General features: G+C 35.0%; 1 protein-coding gene across 1 annotated transcript; it reads right to left on the bottom strand.

Annotated features, from left to right (window-relative positions):
* Window positions 1–237: 237 nt before the first annotated feature.
* On the bottom strand, window positions 238–10,158 carry LOC127073997 (proline transporter 2). The gene is made up of 6 exons (XM_051015251.1): window positions 9,872–10,158; window positions 9,560–9,784; window positions 1,620–1,714; window positions 1,012–1,539; window positions 663–893; window positions 238–551 (listed from the first exon to the last, which is right to left on the bottom strand). Exons 1-6 carry the CDS (start codon window positions 9,996–9,998, stop codon window positions 402–404), a joined length of 1,356 nt encoding a protein of 451 aa, XP_050871208.1. The 5' UTR covers window positions 9,999–10,158; the 3' UTR covers window positions 238–401.
* Between the last annotated feature and the right edge of the window lie 10,433 nt (window positions 10,159–20,591).

The following is a 20,591-nucleotide window of genomic DNA, read 5'->3' on the forward strand; positions in this document are numbered from 1 at the left end:
AATCGTAGTGCCATTCAAATTACCCACGATGATGTTTTTCATGAGCTAACAAAACATATTGAAATTGATCGTCACTTAATTCGTGAGAGCGACATCGTAATACTAAATCAAGTTTAATAATATTTATTTTTCAATAAAACATGTTATATCTCCATTAGATACTTTTGCTACTGTAAAATCACAAAAGTTAGGATATTATTGGATCTGTAAACTTTAAATGAAAAATGAATTCTAATCTTACCAAAGTCCTATGTAATTCTATAGAAATTTATATAGAGGTCAATGATACATTGATTTTACATTATTCAATTGTAATGGTTTCCCACCAAATGTATATGTGAGCTCAATTCTATTTGATATTAAAACTAATGCATATAATTGATGAAATGAGTAATCCACAATCATGCATCAGCAAAGAACTGATACTTTTGGATGTTGTCGATTATGAACCGTATAGCTGAAATAGTTGTTGCTATTGTAAGTAAAAATGAAAATAAAATGTTGATCCAATGCCATGCTTTCTTCTCAATCCTAGCTCCCTTTCCCTTTATCTTTATTCAAACCAATGTCATAAACAAACTAGTTAAATACAATAATAATAATAATAATAATAATAATATTAATCATAATATTCTACAGTTAGTAAGGACAGAGATAATAACCTTAAGAAAGAGCATGCTTGGGAACATGAAAGTGAGAGGAACAAGTGAAAATGAGCCAAGCAAATTTACAAAGTCACCCATAAAAGGAAATGCAGCAGCGACTAATGTGTTTCCGGTATAGAAGCAGACGCGTAGTAGAAACAAACGTTTAAAATTCTTTCCCGAATGCATACCCTTGCCAATTTCTAGAAATCTAGTGTCCAAAGCCTCATGAATAGGTACCACAAACATCTGCATTTGTTAAACATTAGGCGTAGCTTGTTGTCTCGTTTGTCTGCTATTTCTGTATAATCTTTATTATATATATTATCATAAGATATAAGTGGATGATTGTATGTAAAATACTTACATGTTGAGATACGATGGATTGTAGAAAAACAATGACATTAACAATGACATTGATCCATCTTGGTCCACTTAAATTTTCAGGAAGATAGGAAGATACCATTGATCCATAAGCCCAATATCCAATTATAGTAACACCATAATAAAACAAGGCTCCCACTGTATATTGTGAGAACAACGCTTTTCTCATGTTCTTCACTGCTGGTTTACGAAGAGTTGACTGTATCTCAGGGAGCATGCCACTAGTGTTGGTAACAATGATGGCAGAAATGGCACCAAAACTATTGAACACCTTGTTCACTTTGCTTCCGGTGATGTTAAAATCTTTGTTTGTATTTGATTTACCATCTTTGACAACAACAATCAGAAGAAATACTATGTAAGCGAGGGTGACGACTGCAGAAGCTCCTAGCCAATTTCTCATTGAAGATAATGTTGGAATGGAGAAGGAAAATATGAGATATGCTGCTCCTGTGATGGCTATGTAGTATTGAAGTCTTAAGGGAGAATCACTAAATTCTGAGTTTATTTCCTGTCATATAAATAAAAACGATATTTTTTTTTCTCATTCAATCAAAAAAGTAGTTTATATTTGTAGACTTTTGTTTTTACCTTAAGTGCTTTGCCTCCAAGGAGGATGAAACCCATGTTTTCAAGTAGAAGGGTCAAGAACTGTGAAATCCATGTTAGGTGATACATCTTCTTTCCTTCAGAAATTAAGGAGAATATATACTCAGATCTAGGCCACAACATCATAATTTCTTGTGTGAATTTTGTTCATTAAGAATGTATTGTGTTTAGCATATTAGTTGTTTCATGTTGTGGCTTGGTGTGTGAATTTGGACCAATCTTGAAGTTTCAGATTTATCTTTCTTCATATTATGTTTTTGGATTTAATACACATATTTTGAAGCATTCTCTATTATATTTTATGGGCTCAAGATTTGTACATCTCTTTGTGCTAGTGTAGCATGCTGTTGCCTTAGAGTATTTTTATGAAGAATTTTAATAGGAAAAAATATTTCTTTTTGAGAGAATTTAAAATTATTTGATCAAAATTTATTATTTGGATAAAAATATGGAGACTTGTTAAAATTATGCGAATTTATAAAATATTTTATTCATGTTAAATTTAAGAAATTTAAAATTATAATAAAAAATTAAAGAATTTTAAATTGCTTCTTCACTCTATATAATACAAATGTTAAATTGTTTATTATTAAATTTTTCAAATTTTGCAAGATGATCCTTATATTTTATGAAAATTTCAAATTCATTCCCAAAATTTAAAAGAAATTGTAAATGAGTCCCTAATAATTTTAAAAGTTTACAAATTGATCCCTTCAAATTTTAAAAAATTAAAAATTGATCCTTATTTTTCATATATCAAATTTGATCCAAATTTTTTAAATTTTATGAAAATGACCCCAAAATTTAACAATGAAATATTTCAATACTCCTTCCAAACAAAAGAATTTAAAAGTGAATGATTTTCAATTGAATCATTTGAATTATTTAGAATTTTAAATTCTTTAAAAATTTTAATTACCTCGTCCAAAGTGTGTTTGAATGGAGCATTCTAACGAGGAAAAATAATTTTTTGAGAGAATTTAAAATGATTTGATCAAAATGAATTATTTGGATAAAAAATATAAAAAATATGTTAAAATGATGTAAATTTATGAAGTATTTAATTCAAATTAAAATTAAGAAATTTCAAATGACACCAAAAAGTAAATAATTTTAAATTGTTCATTCACTTCATATAAGGTGAATGCTAAATTGTTTATTATCAATTTTTAAAATTTGCAAGATGATCCTCATATCTTATGAAAAAATTCAAACTTACCCTAAAAAATTTCAAAAAATTGTAAAATAAGTTCCTAATAATTTTTTAATTTTATGAATTAGTCCCTTCAAATTTTCAAAAATTGCAAATTGATTCCTATTTTTTATATTTTAAATTTGGCCTGAAAGTTTTAAAATTTATGAAAAAGATTATACAAATTTAACAATGAATCATTTTAATACGTCATCCAAATAAAAGAATTTAAAAATGAATGAATTTCAATTGAATGAATTGCTTAGAATTTTAATTTCCTTAAAATTTTGCAATTACTCCATCCAAATACACTCTAAGAGTTTAGTCTTGTTTGAAGACACTTTATTGGCTTATTAAATTCTTCTATCCATGGTTGAATTCTTAGTTTTTTCAATTAGCATATTTTGGCTTTGATGATTGTTTTTAGACGTGAAGTTCTTTATATGATGAAGAAAGAGATCAAAGAGGAGAGAAAATGCAACAAACTTATATTGATATAAGTAAAATTGGTTAGTTACAAGCTGAATTTTATAGTAAGTGCATATCCTAACTAACTCTAACAATATCAAACTAGCAACTTATATTATCAAGTCATGTAATTGACACAAAGAAAAATGATAACTTGTATTGCAAGTTACAAGTTTAACACCCTCCTTCAAGCTAAGAATGATGGGTATCTAATATGTTGAGCTTGGATATGAGATAACGATAGGTCTTGGGTGGCAAGGGCTTGGTGAAAAGATTATCAATTTCATCCTTGGTATGAAATGGAAGCTCCTTGAACATTTCCTTTTGAATCCTTTCTAAAATAAAATGACAATCAATCTCAAAATACTTAGTTCTCCCATGAAAGACAGAATTCGCAGCAATTTGGATGGCAACCTAATTGTCACAATACAAAAATGGAGGTTTGGTACATTTGACTTCTAATTCTCCAAGTAATGATATAAGTCATTGGAGCTCACAAGAAGCAAAAGAGAGAGCTATATACTTTGCCTCAGAAGAATTTATGGACACAATGTGTTGCTTCTTAGCTTTCCATGAGATCAAGAATGAGCCAAGAAAGAAACAATAACCTAAAATGGATCTTCTTGTATCCGTGCAACCTTCCTAATATGCATAAGTGAAACCAAAGAATTGCAGTTATGCAACTCTTTTCAATAGAAGTCCATACAAAGTAAACCTTTGAGATACTTTATGACTCTACAGACAGTCGCATAGTGTTTAATGGTAAATGAGGTAAGGAACTGTCTGAGTTATTGTGTAACAAAAGTAATATCAGGTCTTGTAGTTATCAGATAGAGAAGCTTTCCTATAAGTCATCAATAGCTCATAACATCTTTAAAAGGGGGTGATGAGTCTTTGTGCTATTTTATTGAAAGGTAAATAGGTGTCTTAGAAGGTCTGGCTCCAAGATATATTGTATCATGTAATAAGTAAAAGAAATATTTTCTTTGACATATGGTTATGCCAATTTTGGAATGAGCTATCTCAATGCTTATAAAGTATTTCAATTGGCTAAGGTCCTTAATCTTGAATTGACAGTCCAAAAGTCTCTTGATTTCATCAAATTCATCAAGTGAGTTTCCTGCTAGGATTACATCATCTACATACACAAGGAGAAATATGAAAGAAGAGTCTTTATGAAGAGTGAAGAAATAATGATCGGATATGGACTATTTATACCCTTGTCAACGATGATAACGCTCTTTATTTTTGTAACCAAATTTGTTTCATTTATTGCTTGAACTAAAGTAAAAAACACCACAACCACGTCCTTTGCCTTGAAATCTACATGCATCACTAACATTGAGACCATAGAGAAAATTTCGTCAATAGTTGGTAAAAGATTCATTAGTAAAACTTAGGCATGCACAAGTTTAAAATGATCACTCAATCCAATCAAAATCAAATGGAACGGATAATTTCATGTTGATGCCAGTTGGGTAGACACAACAATGAGGACATGAACAAACATGTGTAGGTAAGTAAGCTTCAATTTCTTCCCATAGAATCTTGAGAGTAGTGAAAAATTCAGAAATAGGTCTTGAATCTTGTTTCAAGCCAAAAAAATCTCACATTGTAATTCAAAAATTCAAATATCCTTGAGAACACTGTTCTTTAAGTTCATTTCATGCATCAATATCATTTTCAAAGAAATCAATGTTTTAGCAATGGTATCATGATCCAATAATGGATTAATATATTGCAATAATTTCAGGCCTTAAAATTTAGATCAAAATTAGTATGAATGGTAATAGATCCATCAACGAAATCAAACTTATTCTTACATCTAACTGCTTGTCTTATTGATCGAGGTCAAACATTATTGTTTGAATGATTGAGAAATTATTTAACTGCAGTAAATGAAGGTCCATCAAATGCACGAACATAATAAACATTTCTAAGAAATTGAGATGGATATCTAATAGGAGGATTAATTGCATTGTTGGCACCACGAATCATGATCAACAATGCGCAACAGAGTTCAAATGAGCTATGAGACCATCATAAAGTTCTTCATTGTTAGAATTAATTCATTCTCAGTAACTTGTAGAAAAAGTTTGTTAGATGGTATTTTAGTATTTCTACTTAAGTCCCATTTGTATTTAAGGAAGTGAGTGGTGTGAACATTTATCATTCCTTTTGCAGTATGTGTAGTGTAGCAGAGCAACGTGTGTGTGTTTGTTGTAACCATTATAGAGTGGAAATTTGTTATTATTCTTTCTTCCCTCTCTTGTTTACATTGTTCATTTTTACCACCTTGTGCACCAACAATTGTCATCTAGAGCTCCGGTTCAGATCCACGGGAAACACGAGTGAAATGGCGAGGCATTGTGTGATTAATTTCTGTTCGAAGAATTCATGTCGAATTTCTGATCGAAATCGTAACAGAATCACATATCTTGATTATGCGGGATTGGGAAACACTGTGTTTAGGTGAGATATGAGTGTATTGCACAAGGTTGAAGATGAACAAAAACGGTAATATGAGTACCAAACTTCTAGTGTTCGATGGTAATAACTGGAATCGTTGGATGATTTAGATGTGTGTGTTGTTTGAAGCTCAAGATGTTCTTGATGTCGTCAACAACAGTTACGCTTCACTTCCAGAAAATGCAACGGATGCGAAGATAAATGCTCAGTGTGATCTAACAAAGAAGGATCAGAAGGCGTTATCCATCAGTGTGTGGATGTGAATGTGTTTGAGAAAATCGTTGATTTAACGATGGCGAAAGCTGCGTGTGACACACTGGTATGATGATATGACAGTGATGCATCTGTGAAGAAAGTGAAGCTTCAATCTCTATGTAAGCAGTATGAGAATCTCAGCAAGAAGAAAAATGAGAAGGCTCCTGACTATATCTCCAGAGTGATTTTGATCACAAATGAGATGAAGTTATATGGAGAAACTCTCTTTGAAGAAAGTATCATTGAGAAGGTACTTAGATCTCTTACTTCTCAATTTGATTACATTGTTGTAGTAATTGAACATTCTAAGAATCTGAGCACCATGAGAATAAAAGAGCTGCAAAATAGTCTAGACGCACAAGAGTTGCGTCTGATTGAAAGAACCTTTGAGAGAGTGGTATAACATGCTCTTAAAGCTTCTTTTATCAAGAAAGACCAGAAGCAGTCCTCGTCAGAAGCCAAGAAAAGACATGGTAGGTCTCTGGAGTCAGAAGCCTCCAATTATGATGAGAAGAAACATCAGAAGCAAATGGAGAAGCTTAACAAGAGAATTTTTCAATGTTACCGTTGTAAAAGGTTTGGACACTTTGCTAATGAATGTTGGTCAATCAAGGAAAAGAAGTCAGGAGAAGCAAACATAGCCAGAGGAGATTCTGATGATGAACCTGTGCTAATGATGGCTTATGAATCTGATGATGATGAACCTGTACGATTGCCGATTTCTAATTCTGAATGAGACTTTGAATATGAGTTAGAGTCAGAAGATGACTCTGAATTTGAAGTTGAGTTTGATTCTGAATATGAGTCTGAATCAGAAGATGAGTCTGAATCTAAAGGTTCTGAAGAAGAGTCAGAATCGGAGGGTTCTAAAGCTGAGTCTGAGTCAAAAGATGACTCTGAAGCTGAAGGAGAAGTTGCCTCTGAAGAGGATTCTGCCTCTGATGGTGAGTCAGAATCAGAAACTAAGTTTGAAGGTGACTCTAAAGATGAAGAAGACTCTAAAGGCGAGTCTAACTATGAAGGTGAATCTGATTTTGATCCATATTTTGATGATGATCCAAAATCTGGAGGTAATCCAATCTCTGGAAATGGAGCTTCTGAAGATATTTATTCTGATTTTGAAGATGAGTCAGAGCCTGAAAATGATCATGTGAGTGAGTCAGAATCAGAAGGTGAGATTGATTCTGAGGAAGAATCTGATTATGATCTGGATTCTAATGGTGATTCAGATTCTGGTGATCTAGATTCTGGTGGTAGTCAAGATTCTAGGAATATTCCATATTCTGAAGGTGGTCATGCTTCTGAAGTCGGTACTTCTGGAGTTCCAGCATCTGATACTATTCTAGAATCAAAAGGTCCTGAACAAGTTTAGAGGCCACAAAGAATCATAAACATTCCGAGAAGGTTTGCAGAGTTTGACATGCTGCAAGACACTGAAATAGATTATGAAGGGGAAGTTATTCAGTGTGCCATGTTAGTGGACTCTGAATCCGTAAGTACGAAAGAAGCTCTCAAGCAGAAAATCTGGTTGAAGGCCATGAAAGAAGAACTTGAGCTTCTAAAGATATTTAAGTTGCTGAATTGTAAAGTTGTTGTCACGCATGCTGATACAAATAATAAATTGGATTTTGATTCTGATGGTGATGATGTAGATGCGACAATGTTCAAGTAGTTGGTAGGCTCTCTGAGATATTTGTGTAATACTAGACCTAGTATTTGCTATGCAATTGGATGGTGAGTAGGTTTATGAGTAAACCAAAGTGGTCTCATTACCAAGCTGCTGCCAGAATTCTGAGGTATATAAAAGGAACTTTGAAGTATGGAGTTTTGTTCCCTTCTGGTGCTGAAATTGACTCAGAACTTCTGAGTTACTCAAATTCTGATTGGTATGGAGAAAAAGTTGACAAAACAAGTACTTATGGATACTTGTTTATGTTTTTGAGAAGTCATATTTCTTAGTGTTCCAAGAAGCAACTAGTTGTTGCTTTATCAACCTATGACGCAAAATATATTGCAGGTATTGTAACTGCATGTCAAGTTGTGTGGCTTCTGAATTTACTGCACGATCTGAAGATCAAAGTAAACAAGCTTCTGAAGCTGATGATTGGTAACAAGTCTACAATCAATCTTGCCAAGAATCCAGTGTTGCATGGGAGAAGCAAGCATATTGAGACTAACTATCACTTTATGAGAAATCAGGTTTAGAATTGAGTGCTAGAAATTATGCATTGTAACACCTAGAAGCAGCTGGGCATATATTCTGAGGAAGACGATCAAGACTGATTAATTTCTCCGCTTGAGGGATGAAATTGATGTTTTTAGTTTTGGTCAAGTTGAATATGAATTAAGGAATGATGTTAGAATTAATTCATTTTCAGTAACTTATAGACAAAGTTTGTTAGATGGTATATTAGCATTTTTACTTAAATCACACTTGTATTTAAGCAAGTGAATGGTGTGAACATTTATCATTTCTTTTGCAGTCTATGTATTGTAGCAGAACAGTGTGTGTGTGTTTGCTGTAACCATTTTAGAGTAGTGAAAGTTTGTTATTATTCTCTCTTCTCTCTCTTATTTTCATTGTTCATCTTTATCATCTTGTACACCAACATTCATGATGAAGAAGAAAGAAATCAAATAGTTTAGATATGTTCATCTTTATCATCTTTATATATATATTCAAGAGAATGTTCATCTTTATCATTTTATATATTCAAGAGAAAAATTACCGAAACAAAAAAAATTAAAAAAGTTTAGATAATTTGAAAAAAAAAATCATAAAAAGACCCCTTGACCCTTTTAAATATTTAATTTAAACTAAAAAAAAGCAAATAAATAATTATATTATATAATAAGTTAATAAAATTTTTAATGATAGTTTTATTTTTAGTTTTCAATAAAAAAATTAAAAATCATTAATTTTAAATTTTATTCCAAATTCATTTTTTATTTATATCATATAATATAAAAATTTCAATTTTTTATTTATTTTTATATTATATATTTTTAGAGAAAAATCAATAAAAAATTCTTATTATATTTTATTAGTTTCTAAATCACCTCAAATTCAAAATATAATTTTAAATTTTAAACTTAATATAGTAAATTTAAAAATTAGTTTATCATATTACTTATTTTATCAGTGAATTGAAATATCCTTATTTTAAAAGGAACAAACGTGTTTAATTAGATATTTCTATACTTTAGTTATTTTATAATTATTTTAATAAGTGTTCAATAACTTGCATCTCAATGTCAATAAAAATAGAGTTTACTTGATAAATAATTTTACACCACTATTTAATAAAAATCATCAATTTACATATTATATTAATAATTTAAAAATTATAATTTGTTGTGACGGTTATTTCTTGATAATATAAAATAATTTTATAGTATTAATGCATATCTTATTTTCTCATAAAAATAACTCTAAATGGTTAATGACAGAATATATATTTTTATGCCATATTTTTGTGAAAGTTGTGATTAAATAGCATTTTTTTAAACATCTAACTAATGGGAAAAGAAAACTAACCATAAACAAATCCCATGAGATCTCTGTATCTGATGAATCTACGTCCATCTATGAAATGAAAAGCTGCCAATAGCCAATTAGCATAAGCTGTGTATAATCCAACAACAAAAAGCAATATAACACCCCAAGTCCAACCAAGTGGAACCATAATCAGGTTCGAGAAACTGAATATCCAACCACAGTTGAAGCCTGTCACCAACATCAACCCCACTTGTTGCCATGAATCTGCAAATTAAACATCATGTGAAAAACAAATTAGTTTACATAAATAAAACTTAAAACAAAATTTAGCTGAGGAGAATAGAAGAATACCTCGGTCAATAGTATGGGCTGTAGAAAGGTCATAACTATCATTTGGTATATCCTTTTCTTGACCATGTTCGGGGTTGTGAGTGAGAGAGTTATCATTGGCGTTGCTTGTTCTTCCTTCCACATCCATGGTTAACCTTGATTCAAGATTTTGGTTTGTCAAGTATCGAAAAGCTTGGAGCAAACTAAGGGTGCAAGTCAGTGTCAGTGTCAGTCTCAAATAATTTAGATGGATAAGTCATTGCCCTCAAGAGAAGATAAATGATTGGAATTTTGTTATCGTTAACTTAAGGTGTATATTCAAACTTATACTATTTGAAGATGTAAAAAACAAAACGAAAAAGGTGTGACAATTAGTATCTTTCAGTTTTTTAGTGGAGGATAAGTTTATTTGCCTTTAGTCTTAATAAAATTATATGGACGGAGAATATATTGAATAAAATTATTTGCCTTTCAATTTTTATAATTCATACACTTATTTCTTTAAATTTAATTTCGAGAAGAAAATGTGGTGTCAATGTCTCGTATGGTCATGTCTCGTTGTAGTTCTCGTAATTTCTAAACTCTCCAATAAGTCGTATCAAATTTGATGGTTTAATTAAGGAATCAGTTTCTTGAAAGTCTTACTGAAATGATAAGATAGTGGTCAGGTGACATGTAATACATAAGTGTTCATGATGTAGTAAGGATGTCAACGACAGTCTAAGTGTATTTGGATTAAAGTTTCTTCTTGAGAGGATCATATAAGTAGATTAACTCACATGAGGGAGAGATTGTTGTGATACAAATATGAGTTAGAAATCTCACATTGCTTGAAAAAGTGAAAGTTAAGCACCTTATCATATAAGTAGATTAACTGACATGAGGGAGAGATTGTTGTGATACAAATATGAGTTAGAAATCTCAAATTGCTTGAAAAAGTGAAAGTTAAGCACCTTATAAGTGACAAGGCTCATACCTAATGCCTTAAGATTTTGAGGGAATGTTTAGTGTTTCTCTCACATGTGTGGTTGCTCTTGACTCAATGTGGATGCTCCTCTCATGACTTAACAAGTGATATAAAAGCTTGGTTCGGCTTGGTGGGGAACGAAAGTTGGATCCTTTGTTGGATCTTGTTATAAGATCTGAGAACTTACACTTGAGGAAGAGTTTTGAAATTCAAGTGTCTCGCATCGACTATAACGAATGTTGGATATATGAGAAAAAAAGATCCATACACCTATTTCTTGAGTTTTGGATGAATATATGGTATCAATGACTCTTACAGTCATTGGTCATGTTGTAATTGAGATATTATATACGAAAATCATATTTTATTATTATTATGATTTAGAACTTTAGTTCAAAATATCATTGGCAAGCCTACGAATGATAACGTGATGGCGGGATTGATCGAAGTACCCATTGTTGGCTTAAGTGGAAGACCTGCAAAGTACATGTAGACACTATGACGTCTAAGTTAGTATTGATTAGGGTTTTTAGGGTTAGAAAGTGGGTTTCTTGAAAGGTGGTAGTGTTAAGCTTATATGTCCTTGAAGTTGTGGTATTGAGTTTGGGTCAACCAAACTCTCAGTCCAAAACATTATTTTTGAAACCTTTAGTTGATAAGGTATGATAAAAGTTGGGGTCTAGTGTTTCATCGAGGCTGCAAATAACATATGGAATCATGTAATGGTTTGAATATGGAGTTTTCTGAGTATAAATCCCTTGTTGGGACTATTATTAAATGAATCGGTTGTATTGATGATTGGTCTCATAACAAATTTGAATTGTGAACATAGTCATTTTTGTCTTTAATGATTTTTTTTCTATGTGTTAGTGTCGTGGGTTTTGCATGACCCTTCAATGTTATACACTGATCATGTTTTTTCTTTTTTGTTTATATAATGTTATTGATCCAAACGTCTTTGAGAACAAGTCATTTGTCAAAATATAAATGTTATCATCCCCACTCCCAAAGAACAATACTCTGATTGAGGTGGGCATGGAGTAATTATCTGACAACCTGGTACCTAACTGAGAAGTGGGTGAATCAGAGAGTGTCAAAATTCTCCCTCAATCAAGCGTGTGAGCTTGGAGACGAATCTAGTTTGCGGAACTTGGGATCTAGGATTCTCAGTCGGCTAAACATAGGAGTTTGAAGGTAAGAGTGAGAATGGATCACACCAACTAACGGGGGACTTATGACATAACCTACACATGACTAGACCATACCAGGCTTTTTGAAAATGGAAAAGGCGTACATTTTTTATAATTCTATTTAGTTAAAAAGACTAGGTTCAAATAAGTCAATGCAAATAAATTTATAGTGACATTAGTCTTTTTGTTGGTTAATCTATTTAAATATTAGTTTAGTTTCTTAATTAATTATATTCAAATGAAATATAATTTTAAGTAGGCTAACATGCCAACCAAGCCTTCGAAAAGACCAAGCTCATGCATAAAAATAAGTCAATGACAGGCTACAAATCAGGCTTAGACCTTGAATTTTTTCGTAAGCTAGGCTTAGGTTTGGCAAAGCCTGACTCGATCCTGTCTATTTCCACTCATACTCGGAGGGAAGTTTGGTTCAGGATTCTCACTCAACCAAGCACGTGAGTTGGTAGGGGAGATTAATTTACTATCATTCATAAAATAAATATGTATCAGATAAAAAATAGTTAGTTAACATGTATATAAATTAATTAGTTGAAATTGAGTTACGTTGCTCAAGGTGTTTTGATCGGTTAGCTTCTTCAGATGTGAATCCATATTGATGGAGTATGTGACACATTTGTATTCATATAAGGGCCTTGATAAATGTTTCTCCTTCCATCTCCGATGACAAGAAAATCAAAAGGTAACAAACTCGAATATTACTACTTTATAAAATTATAAGTTAACTTAATGTAAATATGGTGTGTAACGTTTTTTTCTAAAATGAAAGATGGAAATGCTCTTTTCATTATATTTGGAAAGTTAAGTGAGCTATCTTAGTTTTTCAAGTTATCCGGACACTCGTCTTCTCACTTAAAGAGTTAAACGATGGGGATGACTCTAATGTTATTGAGGTTGTTTTTAGTATCTTTATCGTCAAAAAAATTACAATACGGTTGTTTGAAAAATTGTGAATTAGTAATATGAATCTCATAACTTAAATGTATTTATTACACATGAAAAAGCTATATATGAATGTGAATATAAGACCGTCCACTCAGAGTTTCCATGCTTTGGAATTGTTGTCTTTCATTTCTCTTTTAATATTTTTTAGGGTGTATTGTAACACCCCGATAATAATATAATAATTATTTAAATTAAGTTAATAATCTATTTATTAATTTAATTAAATAACTGGATTATTATTATTATTATTATTATTATTTTGGAATAATAATTATTGGAATAATTATTTATTGGAATATATATAAGTTGGAATAATAAAAAGTCCCAATTTTTGGAAAAAGGGTTTTCACGTGAAAAGGAAAAGAGAAGCGGCTGAAAGAGAGAAAGGGCAAAAGGCAGAGCAAGAGAAGAGGAAGAGCTTGAAGCTGCAGAATTTGCCGGATTAACTCAGGTAAGGGGGGTTTATCGTTGATTAACGGGTATTATATGATAATATGTCATGGGTAGTGATAGACCTTTAAATTACCTCTGAATTGGATGATTATGATGAATTGTGAACCTTTTTGGATGAACGAAATTGGGGTAGAATCGAGAGGAAATTCGTAGGAATTTGATGTAACCGTGTTAGATTTTGTGAAATCAAATAAGATATGAATTGTGTTGAGAATATGGACGATTATTTGATGTAAATTGGACTGTGAAAGGTTGGATCGGATAGGTTTCGTAATAGGGAAAACCATTGTAGATCTGAAATCTGGTTTCTGTAGCAGAGGGTTCTGTTCGCGCGCGATTCGCGGCGCGAAGCCCAGTTCGCGGCGCGAACTGGCAATTCCAGAAGGGTTCTGTAACGCACCGTTCGCGGCGCGAACCCTGCTGCGCGGCGCGAACTGTGTTGTGCAGAAGTTGATGTTGGATGGTGAATTCTGTGTGGTGGTGATGCAGTTTTGGCTGTCTAGGCTGAATGATGTGACTTAGCTGAGGACCGATGTAATAGGGATCATTTCCCGTTGTTTGAGTGGCATAGGTATTAGTAGGGTGTGCTAATACTATGATTAATTATATGGCATGATATGATATGCTTTCGTGATAAAATGTGTTGATGATATGTGATGGTATGCATAATGCTGTGGATGTATCGGTTATGTATGCATTGTGAATAAACTGTTGTATGACTTATGGTGTGAGCATATTGTCTATTCTTGAGTTGTTGTTGATGCTGCATTGCTAGATGATTAGCATGCATGGCATAGCCTGTGGGGCTGTAGCTAATTCCCATGGTGAGGAATTAGTGAGTGAATCCTTGTGAAATTGTTGTTGATGTTTGCATACTAGATGAGTAGTGTGCATAGTCTAGCCTTTGGGGCTGTAGCTAATTCCCATGGTGAGGAATTAGTGAGTGAGTCATTAGATCTCAATGAGTGGGACTAGTGAGCTCAGTAGCCGTATCCGGAGGGATCGGTGAGCTTGGACTATATGTTCAAGAAGAGTTGGTACCGCATTTCATGGAGTCTCATTGCATAATGAATGCATGGCATAGCCTGTGGGGCTGTAGCTAATTCCCATTGTGAGGAATTAGTGAGTAAATCGTTGTGTTGTGTTGTTGGTGTTGAATATGGTTTGAGACTATACATATGATATATATTATTGTTGAGTATAATGTTTGCGTTGATACTGCCGTTATGGAGTGTGTAGTCTAGTTAGGGTGATTTGATGCGTTATTTACTTAACATTACATAATGTTGTATAATGCTTATTATATTGATTGAGGAACTCACCCTTACAACTATTTTTCAGGAAACGAGCAGTGAGTTGAGTAGAAGCAAATGCTTGGAGTCTAGTGTAGTCTCCTAAGTGGGTCATGCTCTGATAGATGTAACATCGGGATGGGACGTTTGAATATTTTATTGATTGGTTGTGAACCATTTTGCATGTAATATGTTACATGTTTGGAATAATTGAATTGATGTCTATCCGCTGCGTATTATGCAGATACTTTATGTTTTGAATTAAATAAATGAGCATGACAGGACATATTTGATGGTTATTGTTTGATGATCGTGTGACACCCTTCGGGGCATAATTACTCTGATTATTATATGTTATTATTTTAAATTAATATTTTGGGGTATTTAGAAGGGTGTTACATTAGTGGTATCAGAGCATAGTCGGTCGTGTCGAGTCGTAACTATTCTATTTCCCCTGTACGGGATAGGTGTTGTGTAACCCTATCAGTACTTATTGTTTAGCTTGTTTGAGTTTTCAGAATAGAGATGGCTGGAAGAGGTAGAGATGATGCTGCGATTGCTGAGGCTCTGGGTATGCTAGCTGGAGTACTTGGAGGAAATCCGAATGTTGTGGGAATGGGAGCTGCTCGTCAGTTGAGTGAGTTCCAGAAGAACAATCCTCCAATGTTCAAGGGAGCATACGATCCAGACGGTGCTCAGAAGTGGTTGAAGGAGATTGAGAGGATCTTCAGAGTAACTGAGTGTGCTGATAACCAGAAGGTCAGGTTCGGTACACATATGCTGTCAGAGGAAGCGGATGATTGGTGGGTTGCTACCCGCACTGAGTTGGAATCTGCTGGGAATGCTGAGATCACTTGGGCTGTGTTCAGGGAGAGATTTCTGAGGAAGTATTTTCCCGAGGATGTCAGAGGAAAGAAGGAGATAGAGTTCTTGGAATTGAAGCAGGGTAACAGGTCTGTTACGGAGTATGCTGCTAAGTTCACAGAGCTGTCGAAGTACTACACTCCCTATGCTGAGGCTGCTGGGGAATTTTCGAAGTGTGTGAAGTTTGAGAACGGGTTGCGTCCCGAGATCAAACAGGCTATTGGATATCAGCGTATTAGAGTGTTTCCTGATCTGGTTGACTGTTGCAGGATTTTTGAACAGGATTCCAAGGCCAGAGCTGAGAGCTATCAGCAGAGGGTTGATAGGAAAGGCAAGAATCAGATTGATCGTGGAAAACCGTATACAGCTGGCAAAGGTTTTCAGAGGCAGAGTGGGGTGAAAAGGCCTAGTGGGGGAGACTCTAGTGCTCCTGTTAAGTGTTACCGATGTGGTCGGGCTGGACATCGTGTTCATGAGTGTACCAGTGCTGAGATGAAGTGTTTCAAGTGTGGAAAGGGTGGTCATTTGGCTGTAGAGTGCCGGTCGAAGAATGTGACTTGTTTCAACTGTGGAGAGGTGGGTCATATCAGTCCACAGTGTCCTAAGCCGAAGAAAGAGAATCAGTCAGGAGGCAAGGTTTTTGCTTTATCGGGTTCTGAGACTTCTGCAGATGATCGTTTGATCCGAGGTACGTGTTATATTAATGGCTTTCCTCTTGTAGCTATTATTGACACAGGTGCGACTCATTCTTTTATATCTTTGGATTGTGCTGTGAAACTTAAGTTAGAGATATCTGAGATGTTTGGTAGTATGGTGATTGATACTCCTGCGAAGGGTTCAGTGACTACTACTTCAGTTTGTTTGAATTGTCCTTTGAGTATTTTTGGTAGAGACTTTGGGATAGACCTTGTGTGTCTCCCGTTAGTGCAAATTGATGTTATTCTGGGTATGAACTGGTTGGTGTTTAACCGAGTCTATATCAACTGTTTTGATAAGACTGTGATTTTTCCTGAGATTGAAGAAGAAAAGAGTTTGTTTCTATCGGCAAGGCAAGTGAATGAGGAAGTAGCTGGTGGAGCAGAGTTGTTTATGCTGTTAGCGACTTTGGAGGCTAAAGGTAAACTGGTGATTGGCGATTTAGCTGTGGTGTGTGATTTTCCTGATGTGTTTCCGGAAGAAGTGAATGAGTTACCGCCAGAGCGTGAAGTTGAGTTCTCGATTGAATTGGTACCTGGTACTAGACCGATATCGATGGCTCCGTACCGTATGTCTGCTGTTGAGTTAGCTGAATTGAAAAGTCAGTTGGAAGATTTGTTGGATAAGAAGTTTATTCGTCCAAGTGTGTCACCGTGGGGTGCACCAGTGTTGTTGGTTAAGAAGAAGGAAGGTACTATGAGGTTGTGTGTGGACTACAGGCAACTGAATAAAGTGACGATCAAGAATCGGTATCCTTTGCCGAGGATTGATGATTTGATGGATCAGTTGGTTGGTGCGAGTGTGTTCAGCAAGATAGATTTGAGATCTGGGTATCATCAGATACGTGTGAAAACTGAGGATATTCAGAAGACTGCTTTCAGAACGAGGTATGGACATTATGAGTATTTTGTAATGCCTTTTGGTGTGACTAATGCGCCTGGAGTATTTATGGAGTACATGAATAGGATTTTCCATCCGTACTTGGATCAGTTTGTTGTGGTGTTTATCGATGACATTTTGGTGTATTCGAAATCTGAAGAAGAGCATGCTGAGCATTTGAGAGTGGTTTTAGGAGTGCTGCGAGAAAAGCAGTTATTTGCTAAACTGTCTAAGTGTGAATTTTGGTTAGAAGAAGTTAGTTTTCTTGGTCATGTGATTTCAAGAGGTGGTGTTGCTGTTGATCCTTCTAAGATAGAAGCGGTATCTAAGTGGGAAGCTCCGAAGTCTGTTGCTGAGATTCGAAGTTTCCTTGGTTTGGCTGGTTATTATAGGAAGTTCATTGAGGGATTTTCTAAGTTGGCGCTACCGTTGACGATGTTGACTAGAAAGGGACAAGCGTTTGTTTGGGACTCAAAATATGAAGGAGGTTTCCAAGAGTTAAAGAGAAGGTTAACTACTGCTCCTATTTTGATATTACCGAGTTCGTCGGAACCATTTGAGGTTTTCTGTGATGCTTCATTGTTGGGTTTGGGTGGTGTGTTGATGCAGAATAAGCAGGTTATAGCTTATGCTTCGAGACAGCTGAGGGTTCAACGAGTGGTATTCTGGAGGAGATCAGAGAGGGTCAGAAATCCGATATGCATTTGGTTGATAAGTTGACTTTAGTGAATCAAGGTCGAGGTGGTGAATTCAGAGTTGATGAGAATGGTGTTTTGAAATTTGGTAGTCGGGTGTGTATTCCGAATGTTATTGAGCTTAAGAAGAGTATTCTTGAGGAGGGACATCGTAGTGGCTTAAGTATTCATCCTGGAGCTACGAAGATGTATCATGATTTGAAGAAGTTATTTTGGTGGCCGGGAATGAAAAGAGAAATTGCGAGTTTTGTTTATTCTTGTTTGACTTGTCAGAAGTCAAAGATTGAGCATCAGAAGCCGTCTAGACTAATGCAACCGTTGGCTATTCCAGAGTGGAAGTGGGATAGTATCAGTATGGATTTCGTTTCTGGTTTACCGAGAACAGTTAAGAATTTTGAGGCTATTTGGGTGATTGTTGACAGATTGACGAAATCGGCTCATTTCATTCCGATCAGAATGGATTATCCGTTAGAGAGATTGGCTGAGTTGTATATTGAGAAGATTGTAAGTTTACATGGTATTCCGTCGAGTATTGTTTCGGACAGAGATCCTAGATTTACATCGAAGTTTTGGGAAGGTTTGCAGAAGGCTTTGGGAACTAAGTTGAGATTGAGTTCTGCATATCATCCGCAGACTGATGGTCAGACTGAGAGGACGATTCAGTCATTAGAGGATCTTTTGAGAGCTTGTGTTTTGGAAAAAGGAGGTGCTTGGGATTGTTATTTGCCTTTGATTGAGTTACCTACAACAATAGTTTTCATTCGAGCATTGGTATGGCACCGTTTGAAGCTTTGTATGGTAGGAGATGTCGGACACCTTTATGTTGGTATGAGTCCGGTGAGACTGCTGTGGTTGGACCGGAGATCGTTCAACAGACTACAGAAAAGATTAAGATGATTCAGGATAAGATGAGAATTGCTCAGAGTCGTCAGAAGAGTTATCATGACAAGAGGAGGAAGTCACTTGAGTTTCAAGAGGGAGATCATGTGTTTCTTCGTGTTACTCCGATAACTGGTGTTGGTCGAGCCTTGAAGTCGAAGAAGTTGACACCTCGATTTATTGGTCCTTATCAGATTTTGGAGAGGATAGGAGAGGTAGCCTATCGTATCGCTTTACCGCCGTCACTTGCGAATTTGCATGATGTTTTTCATGTGTCTCATTTGAGGAGATACATTCATGATCCGTCGCATGTTGTCCAAGTAGATGATGTACAGGTGAGAGATAACCTGACTGTTGAAACATCGCCTATGAGGATTGAGGATCGAGAGTTGAAGCAGTTGCGGGGTAAAGAGATTGCCTTGGTGAAGGTAGCTTGGGGAGGACCAGCAGGTGGCAATGTAACTTGGGAACTGGAGAGTCAGCTGAAGGAGTCTTATCCGGAGTTGTTCGTTTGAGGTACGTTTTCGAGGACGAAAACTCTTTTAGTGGGGGAGAGTTGTAACACCCCGATAATAATATAATAATTATTTAAATTAAGTTAATAATCTATTTATTAATTTAATTAAATAACTGGATTATTATTATTATTATTATTATTATTTTGGAATAATAATTATTGGAATAATTATTTATTGGAATATATATAAGTTGGAATAATAAAAAGTCCCAATTTTTGGAAAAAGGGTTTTCACGTGAAAAGGAAAAGAGAAGCGGCTGAAAGAGAGAAAGGGCAAAAGGCAGAGCAAGAGAAGAGGAAGAGCTTGAAGCTGCAGAATTTGCCGGATTAACTCAGGTAAGGGGGTTTATCGTTGATTAACGGGTATTATATGATAATATGTCATGGGTAGTGATAGACCTTTAAATTACCTCTGAATTGGATGATTATGATGAATTGTGAACCTTTTTGGATGAACGAAATTGGGGTAGAATCGAGAGGAAATTCGTAGGAATTTGATGTAACCGTGTTAGATTTTGTGAAATCAAATAAGATATGAATTGTGTTGAGAATATGGACGATTATTTGATGTAAATTGGACTGTGAAAGGTTGGATCGGATAGGTTTCGTAATAGGGAAAACCATTGTAGATCTGAAATCTGGTTTCTGTAGCAGAGGGTTCTGTTCGCGCGCGATTCGCGGCGCGAAGCCCAGTTCGCGGCGCGAACTGGCAATTCCAGAAGGGTTCTGTAACGCACCGTTCGCGGCGCGAACCCTGCTGCGCGGCGCGAACTGTGTTGTGCAGAAGTTGATGTTGGATGGTGAATTCTGTGTGGTGGTGATGCAGTTTTGGCTGTCTAGGCTGAATGATGTGACTTAGCTGAGGACCGATGTAATAGGGATCATTTCCCGTTGTTTGAGTGGCATAGGTATTAGTAGGGTGTGCTAATACTATGATTAATTATATGGCATGATATGATATGCTTTCGTGATAAAATGTGTTGATGATATATGATGGTATGCATAATGCTGTGGATGTATCGGTTATGTATGCATTGTGAATAGACTGTTGTATGACTTATGGTGTGAGCATATTGTCTATTCTTGAGTTGTTGTTGATGCTGCATTGCTAGATGATTAGCATGCATGGCATAGCCTGTGGGGCTGTAGCTAATTCCCATGGTGAGGAATTAGTGAGTGAATCCTTGTGAAATTGTTGTTGATGTTTGCATACTAGATGAGTAGTGTGCATAGTCTAGCCTTTGGGGCTGTAGCTAATTCCCATGGTGAGGAATTAGTGAGTGAGTCATTAGATCTCAATGAGTGGGACTAGTGAGCTCAGTAGCCGTATCCGGAGGGATCGGTGA

This window comes from Lathyrus oleraceus, chromosome 4, assembly GCF_024323335.1.
Source record: "Lathyrus oleraceus cultivar Zhongwan6 chromosome 4, CAAS_Psat_ZW6_1.0, whole genome shotgun sequence".
Lineage (NCBI taxonomy): Eukaryota > Viridiplantae > Streptophyta > Magnoliopsida > Fabales > Fabaceae > Lathyrus > Lathyrus oleraceus.